Genomic DNA, 15,243 nt, shown 5'->3' with positions numbered 1-15,243 from the left:
TCAGGAGCCGTCCCAATCGTAGGTTACTTCAGGGCACCAGTTACAGCCAATGGGAAGACTGACGAAGTAGGATTTCTCGTGATTAAGGATGTAGTCCCTAGTAAGAGAAAGGAATACCCAGTTTTATTAGGCTCCAATGCTCTTTATAGCTTTGTGGGAGATGATGAGTCCCAAAGTAGAAAAAGTGACTGGCAGATGGTTGCGGAGGTCTTAAAGGCATTTCCTAAGCCTGTGTTGAACCAGGAGACTTCAACTGTGCTGAAGACCGGAGATAACGATGAGGTGATACCACCACTCACTGTCAGGAGATTAGAGTGTCACGTGGACAATGCAGCCCAGTGGAATGGTCGAGATGTTCTTGTCCAAGCTGTACACGATGAGTCAGAAGACATACCAAGACTGAATTCAATTGACCTCTTTGATGGTTGCACTCAGGTGAAGGGAGAAAGACTTCATGTGACAGTAGCCAACCGGAGTGAGCAGCAACTTGTCATTGAGCCCAATACAATACTGGCATCTGCTACAAGGATTGAAAGAAAGAGTGAAATAGTACTACAAGAACAAAACGATACAGTGGAAGTCATGGTCACTGATATAGAAGTTGAGCCTGGCGCAGTTGATAATGAGGCTCCAGTGAGTGATGCGATTGACGGACCAGAAACTGATAGCCGAATCCACACTTGCCTGGACGGTCGCAATCTCAAACTACCTATGGGGGTTAATTTAGATGGACTGGAAGCTGAGAAAGCCGATGTTATTGCTTCGCTTTTGGTCAAGAATGCGGCTGCATTTTCTGAATCAGAGATGGATTTGGGTTGCTGTACAGTCATTCCGCATCAAATCCAGACGTCAGAAGGTCCACCTATCCGGTTGCCATATCGTCGTGTTCCTCCTAATCAGGCTGCGGAGATGAAGAAGTTACTGCAAGAAATGTTAGATAAAGGAATAATCCAGCGCTCCAGGAGTCCGTATGCAAGTCCGGTAGTTCCAGTGCGAAAGAAAGATGGCTCGTTAAGGCTTTGTATAGATTACAGACAGTTGAATGCTCGTACAATTCGGGATTCCTTTCCCTTACCACGTATAGAGGAAACCCTTGAGGCCCTAGGAGGAGCTTCATATTTCTCCTCCCTAGATTTGGCTAACGGATATTTTCAGGTAGCCATGGACAAGGATTCCATAGACAAGACGGCGTTTTGTGTTCCTTGGGGGCTGTTTGAGTTCAAGAGGATGCCGCAAGGCTTAGTTAATAGCCCCAGTACATTCCAGAGGGTGATGGAATTGGTCCTTGGAGATTTGAATATGACGCAAGTAATCATATACTTAGATGACATACTTATCTATTCAACCACATTTGAGGAACATATAGAGAGGCTTCAAGCTGTTTTCACAAGATTGACTGACAACAGTCTTAGGCTCAAAGGGAAGAAGTGCAAGTTCCTTCAGGAAAGGGTGAACCATCTTGGTCATGTGGTGACTGCAGAAGGCATATCTGTAGATCCAGGGAAGATTGAACGAATCAGGGACTGGCCAACCCCTAACTCACCTGAGGAACTTCGGTCATTTTTGGGTTTGGCATCATATTACCGTAGATTTATCACAGGTTTTGCACAGATTGCCTCCCCTCTTCATGCCTTAGTAGGGAAGACACAGAAGTCATCGAAGAAGTCCAGGCGGTATCAGAAGAAGAGAGGTGACGTATCAGCAAAGTTTGAATGGACAGATGAAGCAGAGAAATCATTTGCCACACTCAAAAGATTGTTGACATCGACACCAGTTTTGAGCTATCCAGTATTCGGGCGTGAATTTGTCGTAGAGATCGACGCTTCACTGAAGGGCTTAGGAGCCTGTTTATCTCAACATGGCGATGATGGGAAGTTACACCCATTAGCATTTGCTAGTAGAGGTTTGAGAAAGGCCGAGAAGAACTATTCAGATTATTCTAGTTTTAAGATTGAGTTATTAGGGCTAAAGTGGGCAGTCACGGAGAAGTTTAAGGACTATCTGATTGGGAGCCACACTGTGATACTTACGGATCACAATCCTCTAGCCCATCTACAGACAGCCAAGTTAGGAGCAACGGAGCAGAGGTGGATCGCCCAACTAGCTCCCTTTGACTTGGAAATCAGATACAGGTCAGGGCGTTCCAATAGGTGTGCTGATGCACTTAGCAGGTGTTCAGTTCTTCCAGTGGAGTTGTCGACTGAGTCTCAAAGCAAGAGGAAAGAGTTAAAGGAAGAGCCATTGCAAGCAAGTGGCCCTGGAATCTTCCCTTCGTTCAGCCTCGAAGAACTGAAGAAACTCCAAGAGCAGGATGAATCACTTGGGGTGATTTGGGACTGTTATCGGAAAGGATGGCAACCAGGTCAAGTGATATCTGAGGATAGTAAAGAGGTGCGAAGTTGGCTGAAAGAGTGGACAAGTTTGACTGAGAAGAAAGGAGTACTATATAGACAGGTCCAAGTGATGGGGAAGAACATCTTACAATTGTTAGTTCCTGAGAAGCTTCGGAAGACCATTCTCGAATCCGTTCACGACAGATGGGGACACCAAGGAGTGACACGAACCTTGAGTCTATTGCGTGAACGGTGCTTCTGGCCTGGTCTACATGGAGATGTAAGACGTCATGTGAGGAACTGCTTGAATTGTAATGTGGCCAAAGCTCCATCACCAAGAGTGAAGACACCCATGAGACACCTTATAGCTTTCAGACCATTGGAAGTGTTGGCCATAGATTTCTTGAAGGTTGATAAGGGGAGAGGAGGATATGAAGATATCCTAGTCATGTCTGATGTCTACACGAAGTACGCCCAAGCTGTTGCGTGTAAGGACCAAACAGCGGTGACAGTAGCAAGAGTGCTTCGTGACTCATGGTTCTCACATTATGGTATACCACAGAGAGTACACTCTGCCCAAGGCAGGGACTTTGAAGGGAAATTGATACAGGAGCTATGTAAGTTGTACAATATCAGCAAGTCCAGAACCACCCCCTTCCACCCAGAGGGAAACGGGCAAATTGAGCGTTTCAACCGCACCTTGTGTACAATGATTAGGTCGATGGAACCTAGTGAGCGCAGACGCTGGCCAGAAATGTTATTTCATTTGGTGTACATATACAATAGTACACCGCACCGAGTTACTGGTTACTCACCTTACCGACTGATGTATGGGAGGGTCCCATCAATACCTCTTGATCAACTCTTATCTCAGGAACAAAGAGACTGGGATCAAGACTATGTTGCAGCTCAAGCTGATGCTCTTACTAAGATGAATGCAATAGTAGAAAACAACACGAAGAAGGTAGCAGAGTATAACAAGAGTAGGCATGATCTTGGGCTGAAGGAAAGGAAGATCACGATTGGGCAACATGTATTATTGCGAAGGACCGCGTTCAAAGGAAGACATAAGTTAGCTGATCATTATCATAGAGACAAGTATGTCGTGGTTTGGATCAATCCTGAAGAAGATGTATGTAGCATCAGACCTTTACATGGAGGCAAAGTACAGACAGTGAACAAGAAGTATCTATTAGATTATCCGAGAGAACCTGAAGAAGGGGATCCACCAGAACTATGGCCTCCAGGAGAAGATGATGAAATGTCAGACACCTCTAGCAGTGATGAAGATGACGAGAACCATATCATGCTCCCTAACTTCAATGATAGACTTCCAGTTTGGGAGGAAGTAGGTCAGAGGCAACTACGACGCTCGACGAGAGTAACCAAGGGAATGCATAGCAACCCTTATAATCTGCCCAGGACGGCAGTGAAATTAATTTCACTTTTTCTTCTGTCATTTTTCTTTCCATAATGTTGGATATTTACATTTTTCATTTTGAAGATATCAAAACTACTCAGATGAGAATTTTTGATTGAAGTTTAGGTATAGATTGAAATATTTCATAATAGGAGCATATTGAATAATTTATATGGTAAAAATGCAATTTTTGTAAAAATTGTAATGTTTATTTAAAGAATTGAAAAATAATTCTAGGAGAATGAATATTATCAATAATATGGAGAAAATGTTATTTTGTCAGGATGGATTGTGGTAAATTTAATTTTCTTGCAAAATCATTGTTTCTTAGGAGACACCTTACGAGAATTGTAAGCGAAAGTGAATCTCTTTTTGGTCGGCATTTTCCGTTGTTTAGTCACCTGTTACGTAACGTCAATGATGTTGTTACTCAAGAAAGTAAAAGTAGTTCCTCAGATTTATAGCTGATTATTCTCATAAATACATGATATGTGTGATTTTTGTGTTAAAACCATAGTTGTTTCCATTATACTTTTCATTGATACTAAATGTAGTAATATGTCATAAATATTTGTGATGTTGTGGAAGGATATTTATACCAGGTAGCGTTCAAGTGTAGGTGGCGCGAAAGAATAAGCGTTTTGGTTGTTACGGCGGTAGGATAAATCAGAAAGCAATTGGTGACGACAGTGTATGTTAGGGTTACATGTTCGTTCTTCCAAGTCAAGCTCGACAAGGAGGCATGTAAGTTTGAATCTAAAATATATCGTTTGTCAGTTTAGCAGTTAAGATTTTGACTACGTTGATATCATTCTAAAGAAAAACATTATTACGGAGAGTAGAGTTGAATGTCAATTTAATTTTGTATATCTGATACAAGATCGTTATATGCTTCATGTTATTGTTATAGTCAATTTCACATTCTAAAAGAGAAGATTTCTTATGATCAGTTTATAAAATGAAATTATATCATGTTTGTTTTCTATGAGATCGAGTATATTAAGCGAAGTTGATTTTCTTGTCAGTATGTTGTCATGATCAGATTTGTATACCCCCCCCCATTCGCTGTACGTAGAAAATGAATGAACTTTATTTATTTTGATTATATTTGGCGAGTGATAGCAGTAGTCTTAGTAATTCAGACTCGATTAAATTAGATGAGTTTTAGGAAAAACCATACTAGTTAATTTTGTTATGTCAATTTTAGGGAATTGACGTACCATGTATGAGCGATGCCGAGTGAAATCTCCGGAGGGTGACTTGGTGGATGTACCCTGTTATCTCTTGGCCTATAGTAGGGTGAGTTAGTTGGTAGGATGGCCAAGTTATGGTTATTTTGTTGTGATTTACATGTATAATAAGGCAATAATTGTTTAAATATTATATTGTAATGTACTTAAAAAGAATGATTTTTAATCTGTGCTGTATTATTGCTATTATCATTGGTTAATTGGAATATATTTTTTTGTAATAATTACGACTTCATTGAAAAGTGATCAATAACTCTTCTTAGTAATGTTATAGACTTATGAACAAGAAATGAATTTATGTATATTTACATGCAATTTTTGTTGTATAATTTCTGCGGATTATTGAATTAAATTCATGATTACATATATTATCATGCATTTGATTAATGAAATACAATTTAATGATTAATGAAATACAATTTATCAAAATATGATATGATAATCACGTGATCTTGGATCAGTATTGATGAACTATTATATTCATTGTATACATATTGTTCCCTTTTTTACAGGGGTTTTTCCTCGTTTTGTATGATCTACCCGGCTGTCAATAAATGGCTGACCCACCCCTACTTCTTGTCTATGGTTGCATTCCTGACTGAGTACTAGAACCCCAACCCATACTACCGCTCGCGCCCAGTTTACTACAATAATAATAGTAGACATTTATATAGCGCCATCTATCTAGAAATATTCTATTCCGAGGCGCGTTGTTATTATCATTACACCCGCTTTAGCTCGAGCTGCCTCTCAGCGCTCATGCATTCAAGGAATTAATCCTGCTGGGTACCCATTCACCTCACCTGGGTCGAGTGCAGCACAATGTGGATAAATTTCTTGCTGAAGGAAATTACGCCATGGCTGGGATTTGAACCCACGACCTTCTGTTTCAAAGTCAGAAGACTTATCCACTAGGCCACAATGCTCCATGTATAAGATGTCTATGGTAATTGTTGCACTTTAATATAAAGTAAGAAGGTAAACACAATTAATTAAAATCCTGACTAATAATAACCAAAATGTCTGAACAGATACACATTTGTTTTGAAGAGTTTCCAAGCTTACCTTGCATAATAATTTTATCGTCTTCAACGTGCCTACAAGAACTCGGCTCATTGATGATGCTTCCTAACCTCAACACCGCAAAGAGACGTGCGTACGGCGCCCCCAAATCAGACTTTAGAAAAGCACCCGCATCTGAGAAGCATATAAAGAGGAAAAAATAATTCATTTCCTTCCTTCTTTTTATAGTTTTCTTTCTTTCTTTTTTATTTTGCTTTCTTTCTTAATTTCTCTGTCTTTTTTCCCCTTTCTTCCATTTGTATGCTTTCTTTCTTTTCTCTCTCTCTCTCTCTCTTTCTTTCTTTTTTCCTTCCTTCCTTCCTTCTTTCTTTTTCTTCATGTTTTTCTCCATCTTTCCCTCCCCAACCTCTTTAAATGCGGTCTTACCATATCTCCTGAAGAATTTATCAGCTTCTCTTCCAAGCATCTTTGTATCGCCTTGCCAGGATGGTGTCAGCTTTAAAAACACATACTGATAAAAGGAAAAAATACAGCAACGAATGTTCTGAAATTGGTCTGCTTCATGTTTCCAAATCCTAGTTATCATTTACCAACTGATTAGACGACAAAGAGTGAGCAATATATTCATTAAGTCTGCTAAATCACAGTTAATTGTTATAATCAATGATGATCTAGGAAGAAAATTAATAAACCAATAGAAGCGTAATACAAAAATAGCTAAAAACCCGAGTCCACTAGAATTGCCAATGTGATAATAATAATAATGATAATTAAAATAACCAGTTCTTGTTGATAGCAAATAACTTTATGGTACAAAATCTGTATTCACTACCAAATGACTTGGATGTTGTCAACCCGGCATTATCCTTTTACAGCGCACAAACATTTCAAGGAATGAATCCAGGCAGGTACCCATTCAAGTCAACTGGGTGGAGTGCAGCACAATGTGCATCAATTTCTTGCTGAAGGAAATTATGCAATGGTGGGGATTTGAACACACAGCCCTCCATTTCAAAGTCTGGAGACTAATCAACTAGGCCACAATGTAGACCAGAACAATTAAATCTTACCTTTTTTACCATAGAATAGACATCCATCTCAACTTGTAGCACAAAGAGGTTTGGAGATTGAATTACTTTCTCAAATAATTCACAGCTGTAGAAGTGGTGAACGCAGTAAAAGAAGGAGAGAGGATAGGAGAAAGTGACGGGAACATGAGTAGAAGTAAACACAAAAGAGAACAGTCATTAACTCATTTTGATATTAGGCAAAAAAAAATATACCAAATGATATGTCAATTTCAAATCTTTAAACATTTAGGAAAACAAAAAATGAACCGTTTGGGTGCTCCTTGGGCCATCACAAAACAAGTCGCAAAACTGATAAGACATACAAAATTTCTATCTGAAGAAGTGTTTTATAAAGTTATTTGTAATGGCTGGTGACATGTTCTCAGGGTCAAACCACACCCATTATCATTTTCATTGGTACACCAAGGATAAAATCTAATCTTTGGATGATAAAATTCTTGTTCAAATCAAGCTCCTGGATCCAAAGTATATCTGTCAAAGTAAGATTAGGGTTATAGGAAATTCACTCCCACTCTGTGAAAACAGGAAAAATTTTGTATTATCTAGTTTTAACACAAGATCCTGTCACCAATTGTGCATAAAATTGGTGTAACTTTCAAACCGCTTAATGAATGGTCCCAGCCATATAGATTCAAGCAATAGCTCACCTCAATTCCCTAAGTAATGTTGGTTTCTGCGCGACCATCAAATTCAGCTCCAGCCACTCAAAGCAACTGCATCAGGGGAAAAAAAAAGGATTAAACATTTTAAAGGTCAATCTAAATGATTTCTATAGCTTATCCTTAGATGTTTGGAAATAATATCAATTTGAAACAAGAATCAAAGTGAAGAAATAATGAAAACTATTCTGTGTTTGAGTTATGATAATGCAATTTCTAGCATAATGAGTTCATAAAAATTCCAATACCTTTCTTCTGATTTATGCTCTTCTGTTTGTATGTCAGTTTAAGTAGCAGCTTTTTATATTGCTTAATACTTACTTTATCAGACACATCTACGCACTCTACAATGCATAATTACCCTTGTTTTAGCAGAGCAGCTGCTAAGCGCACTGCATTTCAAGGAACATATTCCTGCAAGGTCCCAGTTAACCTCACCTGTGTCGAGTGCAACACAATATGGATAAATTTCTTGCGGAAGGAAATTGACACCTTTTTGTAACCCATGACTTTCTTATTAAAACCAGATGGGTGTCGGCTTTCATGGGGCGTGGATTATTATTTTGCTGACCCTAGACTTTTTAAAAAGTATTGAAAATGCCTGTAACAGAGACATCTTCGGGGGAGAGCAAACTTGGAGCCCCAGCGGGACATTCTTTGGCCAAGCCTTCTCAGCCTCGGACAATGGTCAGGCCAGGGAATAGTGACATGATGGCTTTAACCATAAGGCAAATTCCAGTGGTGTTACATAACATCTGCTTGTCATAAAGCTTGTTCAACTCTGGGTGATTTATATCCGAATGGTTTCAAATTCTCCATGAACACACACAGTAATCAATATGAGATGGAAGTTAATTGGGCCAATGAATAGTCCCCCTCACCCTTGCCGCACTACAATCCACTTCGGTATGCTACCAAGTTGGAAAGTGCGGCTCTTCAGTACATGTAAGATCAGTATGTTCAGGGGCCTGTTTCATTAAACTTGTCATAAGAAATTTGCAATCACAATTTAAAGCTACTGAGGTCCTTTAATCTGATTGAATCTGGTTGATAGTACATTTGTTATAGAAATTATTTTAACAAGTCTTTATGAAACAGTTCCCAGAACCACAACACCATGGCATCTCTCCTACTAACCTCTTTGCCACTTGTTGTAAGCCATAAGATGTTGCTGCTGAGTGGTAGCTGCATACTGTCTTGGGGCTTATTGTTTCAGTCATGATGTCAGCACACTGTTGGATAAGCCCTTCCTGGTTTTGATACAGATATCAATATTCACACAATCAGTACTTATGTTTTCCTCTTTTTTTTAAAATTAACTTGTACAAGTTGTATCAAAATTTAATTTGCTCAATAGTATTCAGTTAGTTGCAATAACTGTACCACTGCCAAATTAGCAACATTACTCCATATATTGTATCATTTCTTTGCATATTTAGATTAACTCTTGATTTCCAAGTGAATTCAAGTCTACCAGTATTTTCAAATCAGATATTTGTAATGGCTGGTTTGGGAATTAATCCCTAACATACCTGCCTGCCTGCCTATATATAGCAAATCATACATTCTCCAGAAGAGATGACCCCTTGATTGCATACGTGATTCATCCCAATTGGAATTTACGTTCTTGTCCATGAATAGTACCCCAACAAAGAGCAATTAAATGTTTTGTCTCTATCTTCATACTGACTAGCTACCCCCCCCCCCATCCATCCTCTCCCCTAGTACTGTAGACCAGTTATTTTTTTTAAGGAATTACTAGAACTAGACTTGCTGATAGCAGATATTTCTTATACAAATACTGGAAATTATCATTAAACTTTATGAATGGAGACTAAAGTGAATTATACAACCCCCAAGAATGTACTGTAATCTGATTGGTCCAAATCGGGTCACATGATATTCAGCGAATTGCACTATGGCATCTAAAATACACTATCCTGCACTCTGACATCATACCAAATGTGCGAGGTCTGGAATTATCAATAATTATCTAGAATTTAGATCAAATATAGCATTCGGGGAAACTCAGTAACATGGGGGAGGGGGTTGTATAAAACAAACAATGCATGCATTCTTGTGCATAGAGGACCTAAATAATGAACTCTGTGCTCGACTAGCCAAATGGATATACCGCACTCCCTGCGGACCTCGGTGCTGTATATCCATTGGCTCTTCTCGGACATCGTTCATTATTTGGCCCTGCACGCACACGCTTATGTGCATTATTTGTATACTTACTAATTGAAGTAGCGAAGCGGCGGCAAGAACGGAAACTACTTTAACAGGTTCTAAGAGCACATCATCTCTGTAAAGTGAACCAAGGGCTATCTGTAGAGCTGTCAATTAATGGTATGAAATGAAAAAAAAAATGAATTTGTCTATAAATTTAATGCAAATGGATTTTTCTCACCTGTTCATAAAATAATTATTTTCATTTGCTATTTTTGTTTAACCATATTTATTCTACATAAAGGTTCTGCAATAAAATAAGCCCCCCCCCCAAAAAAAAAGCCAAACAAACAAAAAAGGTAACAAAACTAAAGAAAAACATCATTCAGAAATTCATAAAAAATGAAATATAAGAAATTCATAAAACAATAAAATATATAATAAATAGTATACATGATATATAATAAATTTATTTTAAACACATGACTGACCAAGTAAGCACTCACCTTCATTATCAATGTTAGTATCCGGTACATCAATGTCTATCTCTGTGAGTTTAGATTCTCGCCAGGACCCACTGAACATACTCGCAAAGTAACTTGACTGTGTGAAAATCAAAGTAAAGATTAACATATTTAGCATCTAATGGGCTACTGTAACAGTCGAAGATTGTATCCTGAAATCTTTAGCCAATTCCTTAAATGAAGAGTGGATTTATATGAAAAACAAAAATCTGGATATTTGAAGTGAATTAATAGTGAGATTGCTTTTAGAGAGATTTACTAAAACTAAAAATAGGCTTTAACATTGGAGATTCAAACTGTGTAGGCCTACTTCCTAAATTATGTGAATTTTTCAACTTATATTCTTCCTATAAAAATGATCAGGATATGAATGGAAACCCCACAACAACTGTTTTATATCACACCAATTGAACATCTGCACGTCTAAAATGTGAACCTTAAACTAAACATAATTTTCTCAAGATTTTTTAAATTTTACTTGATATAGGCCTACATGTAATTCATTATATTCTCAAGAGTGATTGTGGCAAAAATTCTCATCAGAAAATGACAAAATATATGAATTCCTTCTCCCAAACTACAGCCCACAAAATAGTACCACATGACTTTGCACCAATTCGTTCTATGCATGATGTGGGGGGGGGGGGGGTGAGTTGTTAAAGGAGAATCCAACCCAAATAAAAACTTTTTTTTATAAGAAAAAGAAAAATCAGACAAGTTGATAGATAAAAGTTTGAACAATATTGTACAAACAACAAGAAAGTTATGAATTTTTAAATGTTGTAATCTGGATATTTGAAGTGAATTAATAGTGAGATTGCTTTTAGAGAGATTTACTAAAACTAAAAATAGGCTTTAACATTGGAGATTCAAACTGTGTAGGCCTACTTCCTAAATTATGTGAATTTTTCAACTTATATTCTTCCTATAAAAATGATCAGGATATGAATGGAAACCCCACAACAACTGTTTTATATCACACCAATTGAACATCTGCACGTCTAAAATGTGAACCTTAAACTAAACATAACTTTCTCAAGATTTTTTAAATTTTACTTGATATAGGCCTACATGTAATTCATTATATTCTCAAGAGTGATTGTGGCAAAAATTTTCATCAGAAAATGACAAAATATATGAATTCCTTCTCCCAAACTACAGCCCACAAAATAGTACCACATGACTTTGCACCAATTCGTTCTATGCATGATGGGGGGGGGGGGGTGAGTTGTTAAAGGAGAATCCAACCCAAATAAAAACTTTTTTTTATAAGAAAAAGAAAAATCAGACAAGTTGATAGATAAAAGTTTGAACAATATTGTACAAACAACAAGAAAGTTATGAATTTTTAAATGTTGTAATCTGGATATTTGAAGTGAATTAATAGTGAGATTGCTTTTAGAGAGATTTACTAAAACTAAAAATAGGCTTTAACATTGGAGATTCAAACTGTGTAGGCCTACTTCCTAAATTATGTGAATTTTTCAACTTATATTCTTCCTATAAAAATGATCAGGATATGAATGGAAACCCCACAACAACTGTTTTATATCACACCAATTGAACATCTGCACGTCTAAAATGTGAACCTTAAACTAAACATAACTTTCTCAAGATTTTTTAAATTTTACTTGATATAGGCCTACATGTAATTCATTATATTCTCAAGAGTGATTGTGGCAAAAATTCTCATCAGAAAATGACAAAATATATGAATTCCTTCTCCCAAACTACAGCCCACAAAATAGTACCACATGACTTTGCACCAATTCGTTCTATGCATGATGGGGGGGGGGGGGGGGTGAGTTGTTAAAGGAGAATCCAACCCAAATAAAAACTTTTTTTTATAAGAAAAAGAAAAATCAGACAAGTTGATAGATAAAAGTTTGAACAATATTGTACAAACAACAAGAAAGTTATGAATTTTTAAATGTTGTAATTATTGGTAATCACTATACCCATGGAGACTTCAAATTGGCCGCATATAGGATGTCATGGTGATGTAAGGCAAGGACTACTCTTCCGTGTACTCCAATGCATATATTGGCTAAAATGTCTTTTTTCCCAAAAGTTTTATTTCAAATTATATTTTTCTTTCATGAGGACATAAAACAATATACTACCTGGGTTATATTTAGATTACTGCCCCAGGGGAATGGGTACTTGGGAGAAAACCACAAATCCCTGATAATTAAGTACATGGCCTATGGGGAAGTTGTCCTTGCCCCTTGTCATAATTTACTTACCCAGTTGCCAATTTGAAATCTACATAGTATTAGTGATCTCAATTTGAAAGCAACTATAACTTTCTTCTTGCTTGTCCGATTTCGTTCAAACTTTCACCATTCTGTTTAATTTATTTTTCTCCTTCCAAACACAACATTTTATCGCCAAGGCTGGATTCCCCTTTAAGGGAGACTACATTATACAAGGAATGTCTGAATAATAATATTTAAACATTTTGAATAGGACGCTTGAATGAATATCCGTAGTGCACATACATAGATTACATAAAGAGTACCGAAGTGATGACGTCACATAATTTATTTTTTTTCCGCGTTTTTTATACCACATTTTGGTAGAGCATGATAAAAAAAACCACAACCCACATTTGGTGGGAATCGGTTTAAGGGGGCCTTAGATATGACCTCATGAATACATAAGTCCCATTGAAGTCAATGTATTATTGGCCTGGTTCCCAACATTTAGAACCAGCCCAATAATACATTGACTTCAATGGGGCTAATTACGTATTCATGAGGTCATATCTTGGAGCCCCATGGACCGATTCCCACCAAATTTGGGATGCAGGTGTTTTTCATCATGCTCTATCAAAATATGGTATCAAAAAATGCCGAAGTGCAAAACTGGAAAATTGATGACGTCACACTTCGGTACTCTTATTTGTTGCATGTCCCCTTGCCTTGGATTAGAGTAATAATCGCAGTTGTGCGCATGCAAGGTAAAGTGCACAGACTTACAGGGAAACACACCACACTTACCTGACACAGATAAATCTTGTGCAGGGGCCAATCCTTCCCAAGAGCATGTATTGTAATATCAGAGTTCTCTCCATTCACAAACAATGCATTGTAGATGTACTTGGAGGTGGACTTCATCTTTTTCCTTAAAAATGCAAGAAAAGGAATGAAGAAACAAATGATAAAGGAATTCAAGATTATTTTTGGCAATATTTACTGTAATTATGGGTCTATGAAAATGTAGTGGTTTATCATTTATTATTCATTACAACCCAAATTATAACCTTTATTCAAACCAACTTTGTTAGAAACATCACAGGTGAATAAAGGGGGGCATGTGTTTGTGCACATAAATTGAACTTAAATTTAAAATCAAACATTAAGTTTGTTAAATTTGAAAATTCTACAAAATTTTCAGTTGATATTGTTTCTTTATTCCTGCGAGTATTTTAATGGACCAGTCACTCAGCCGGACAAGCAAAACACTGCATGGCCGTGAAAACAGTCTGGCTAGTGAGCCAGCCAATGATTGTGAAATGGTTTTCCTAGACCAAAAAAGCTTCGGTCTCTGTTATGTTGGTTGTTCCGCTGAACTCCGTTGGCTCCACTCACCAAATACAGAGACCGAAGTTCTAGCTCGATCTGTACTACAGGTACTCAATGGCCATATGTTTATGTATTAAGTTCGGGTAAAACAGAAAAGTGAAGTTGCACGACAGCCGAAGTCAGTTTTTTTCCCCTTTTAAGTTTATTTTTCCCCGTTCTGGTGCATTTCAGGCCAAAACGGAATAATAATCTTTATTTTGGTAGTTCTTTTTATATATTTTATGAAATAAAGACAAAAATCGATGAGCCCCGTCGGGGGAATTTGGCATTGTTAACCCCCTTATGGTGGCTACACGATAGAGAGCCGTCTGAGTACGAGGAGAAATTAAAAAAAATGTTAAAAAACTTCTCGAAACAGACTTAAAGTTAAACTGATCTATATTTCCCTGATATTGATAAAAAATAAATGGAAACCATGAAACTGTAAATTTCGCTTAAAAACACAGTTAAACTAAAAGTAAAGTTAAATAGTTTTAAATCGCGACCTATAAAACGTTAGTTCACTTATACGTTGGCTGTATGTACGGGCCTCCAAGCTCTTCAGTCTATGTATTGGTGAGTGGAGCCAACGTAGTTCAGCGGAACAACCAAAATACAGAGACTGAAGTAGACAGCTGGCAGCCGTCTGTTTCGAGGAGTTTTTTAACATTTTTTTTTTTATTCTCCTCGTACACAGACGGCTCGCTAGCGTGCAGCCACCATTAGGGGACTTGCAATGCGAAATCCCCCCGTCGGGGCTCTTCAATTTTTGTCTTTAATGAATAAAAATTTTGAAAATTAACGCGATCAAAATGCAAATTAATATTCCCTCTTGGCATTAATTGCCCAAAAACGGAAAAAATCAAGTTAAAAGGAACAAAAACAGTGACTTACCTCGGCTGTCGCGCAAATTCACTTCCTCGTTTTATCCGATCTTAAGTACATAAACATATGGCCATTGAGTCCCCTGTACAGATCGCGCTAGAACTTCGGTCTCTGTATTTGGTGAGTGAAGCCAACGGAGTTCAGCTGAACAACCAACATAACAGAGACCGAAGCTTTTGGTCTAAGACTGAAGAAGCTTTTGGTCTATTCAATGCGGAGCTCAGCTCAGGACAGTGCGGAAAAAACCCCACCGTTTTATATGGGGTGGGACTGTATCAGAAATTACTTCCTATCTGCGACTGTGATACATTACTGACGTA

General features: G+C 37.6%; 1 protein-coding gene across 2 annotated transcripts in view; it reads right to left on the bottom strand.

The window, feature by feature from the left end:
• The window catches only part of LOC129281225 (germ cell-less protein-like 1), a 29,426-nt gene that overhangs the window by 13,905 nt on the left and 278 nt on the right, over positions 1-15,243 (bottom strand). Inside the window, exons 1-9 of one of the 2 annotated variants that reach the window (XM_064113072.1) lie at positions 14,933-15,234; positions 13,475-13,598; positions 10,455-10,551; positions 10,018-10,115; positions 8,914-9,026; positions 7,765-7,830; positions 7,097-7,181; positions 6,453-6,537; positions 6,069-6,200 (exon numbers count right to left, since the gene is read on the bottom strand). In XM_064113072.1, coding sequence (XP_063969142.1) covers positions 6,069-6,200; positions 6,453-6,537; positions 7,097-7,181; positions 7,765-7,830; positions 8,914-9,026; positions 10,018-10,115; positions 10,455-10,551; positions 13,475-13,591 — 793 coding nt within the window. In that variant the 5' untranslated portion in view covers positions 13,592-13,598; positions 14,933-15,234. Of the gene's footprint in view, positions 1-6,068; positions 6,201-6,452; positions 6,538-7,096; positions 7,182-7,764; positions 7,831-8,913; positions 9,027-10,017; positions 10,116-10,454; positions 10,552-13,474; positions 13,599-14,932; positions 15,235-15,243 lie in introns of those variants that run through there. The other variant, XM_064113071.1, reaches the window with a different exon arrangement.

This window comes from Lytechinus pictus, chromosome 18, assembly GCF_037042905.1.
Source record: "Lytechinus pictus isolate F3 Inbred chromosome 18, Lp3.0, whole genome shotgun sequence".
Lineage (NCBI taxonomy): Eukaryota > Metazoa > Echinodermata > Echinoidea > Temnopleuroida > Toxopneustidae > Lytechinus > Lytechinus pictus.
Note: the sequence above shows the minus strand (reverse complement) of the source record. Positions and strands in the feature narration are given on the sequence as shown.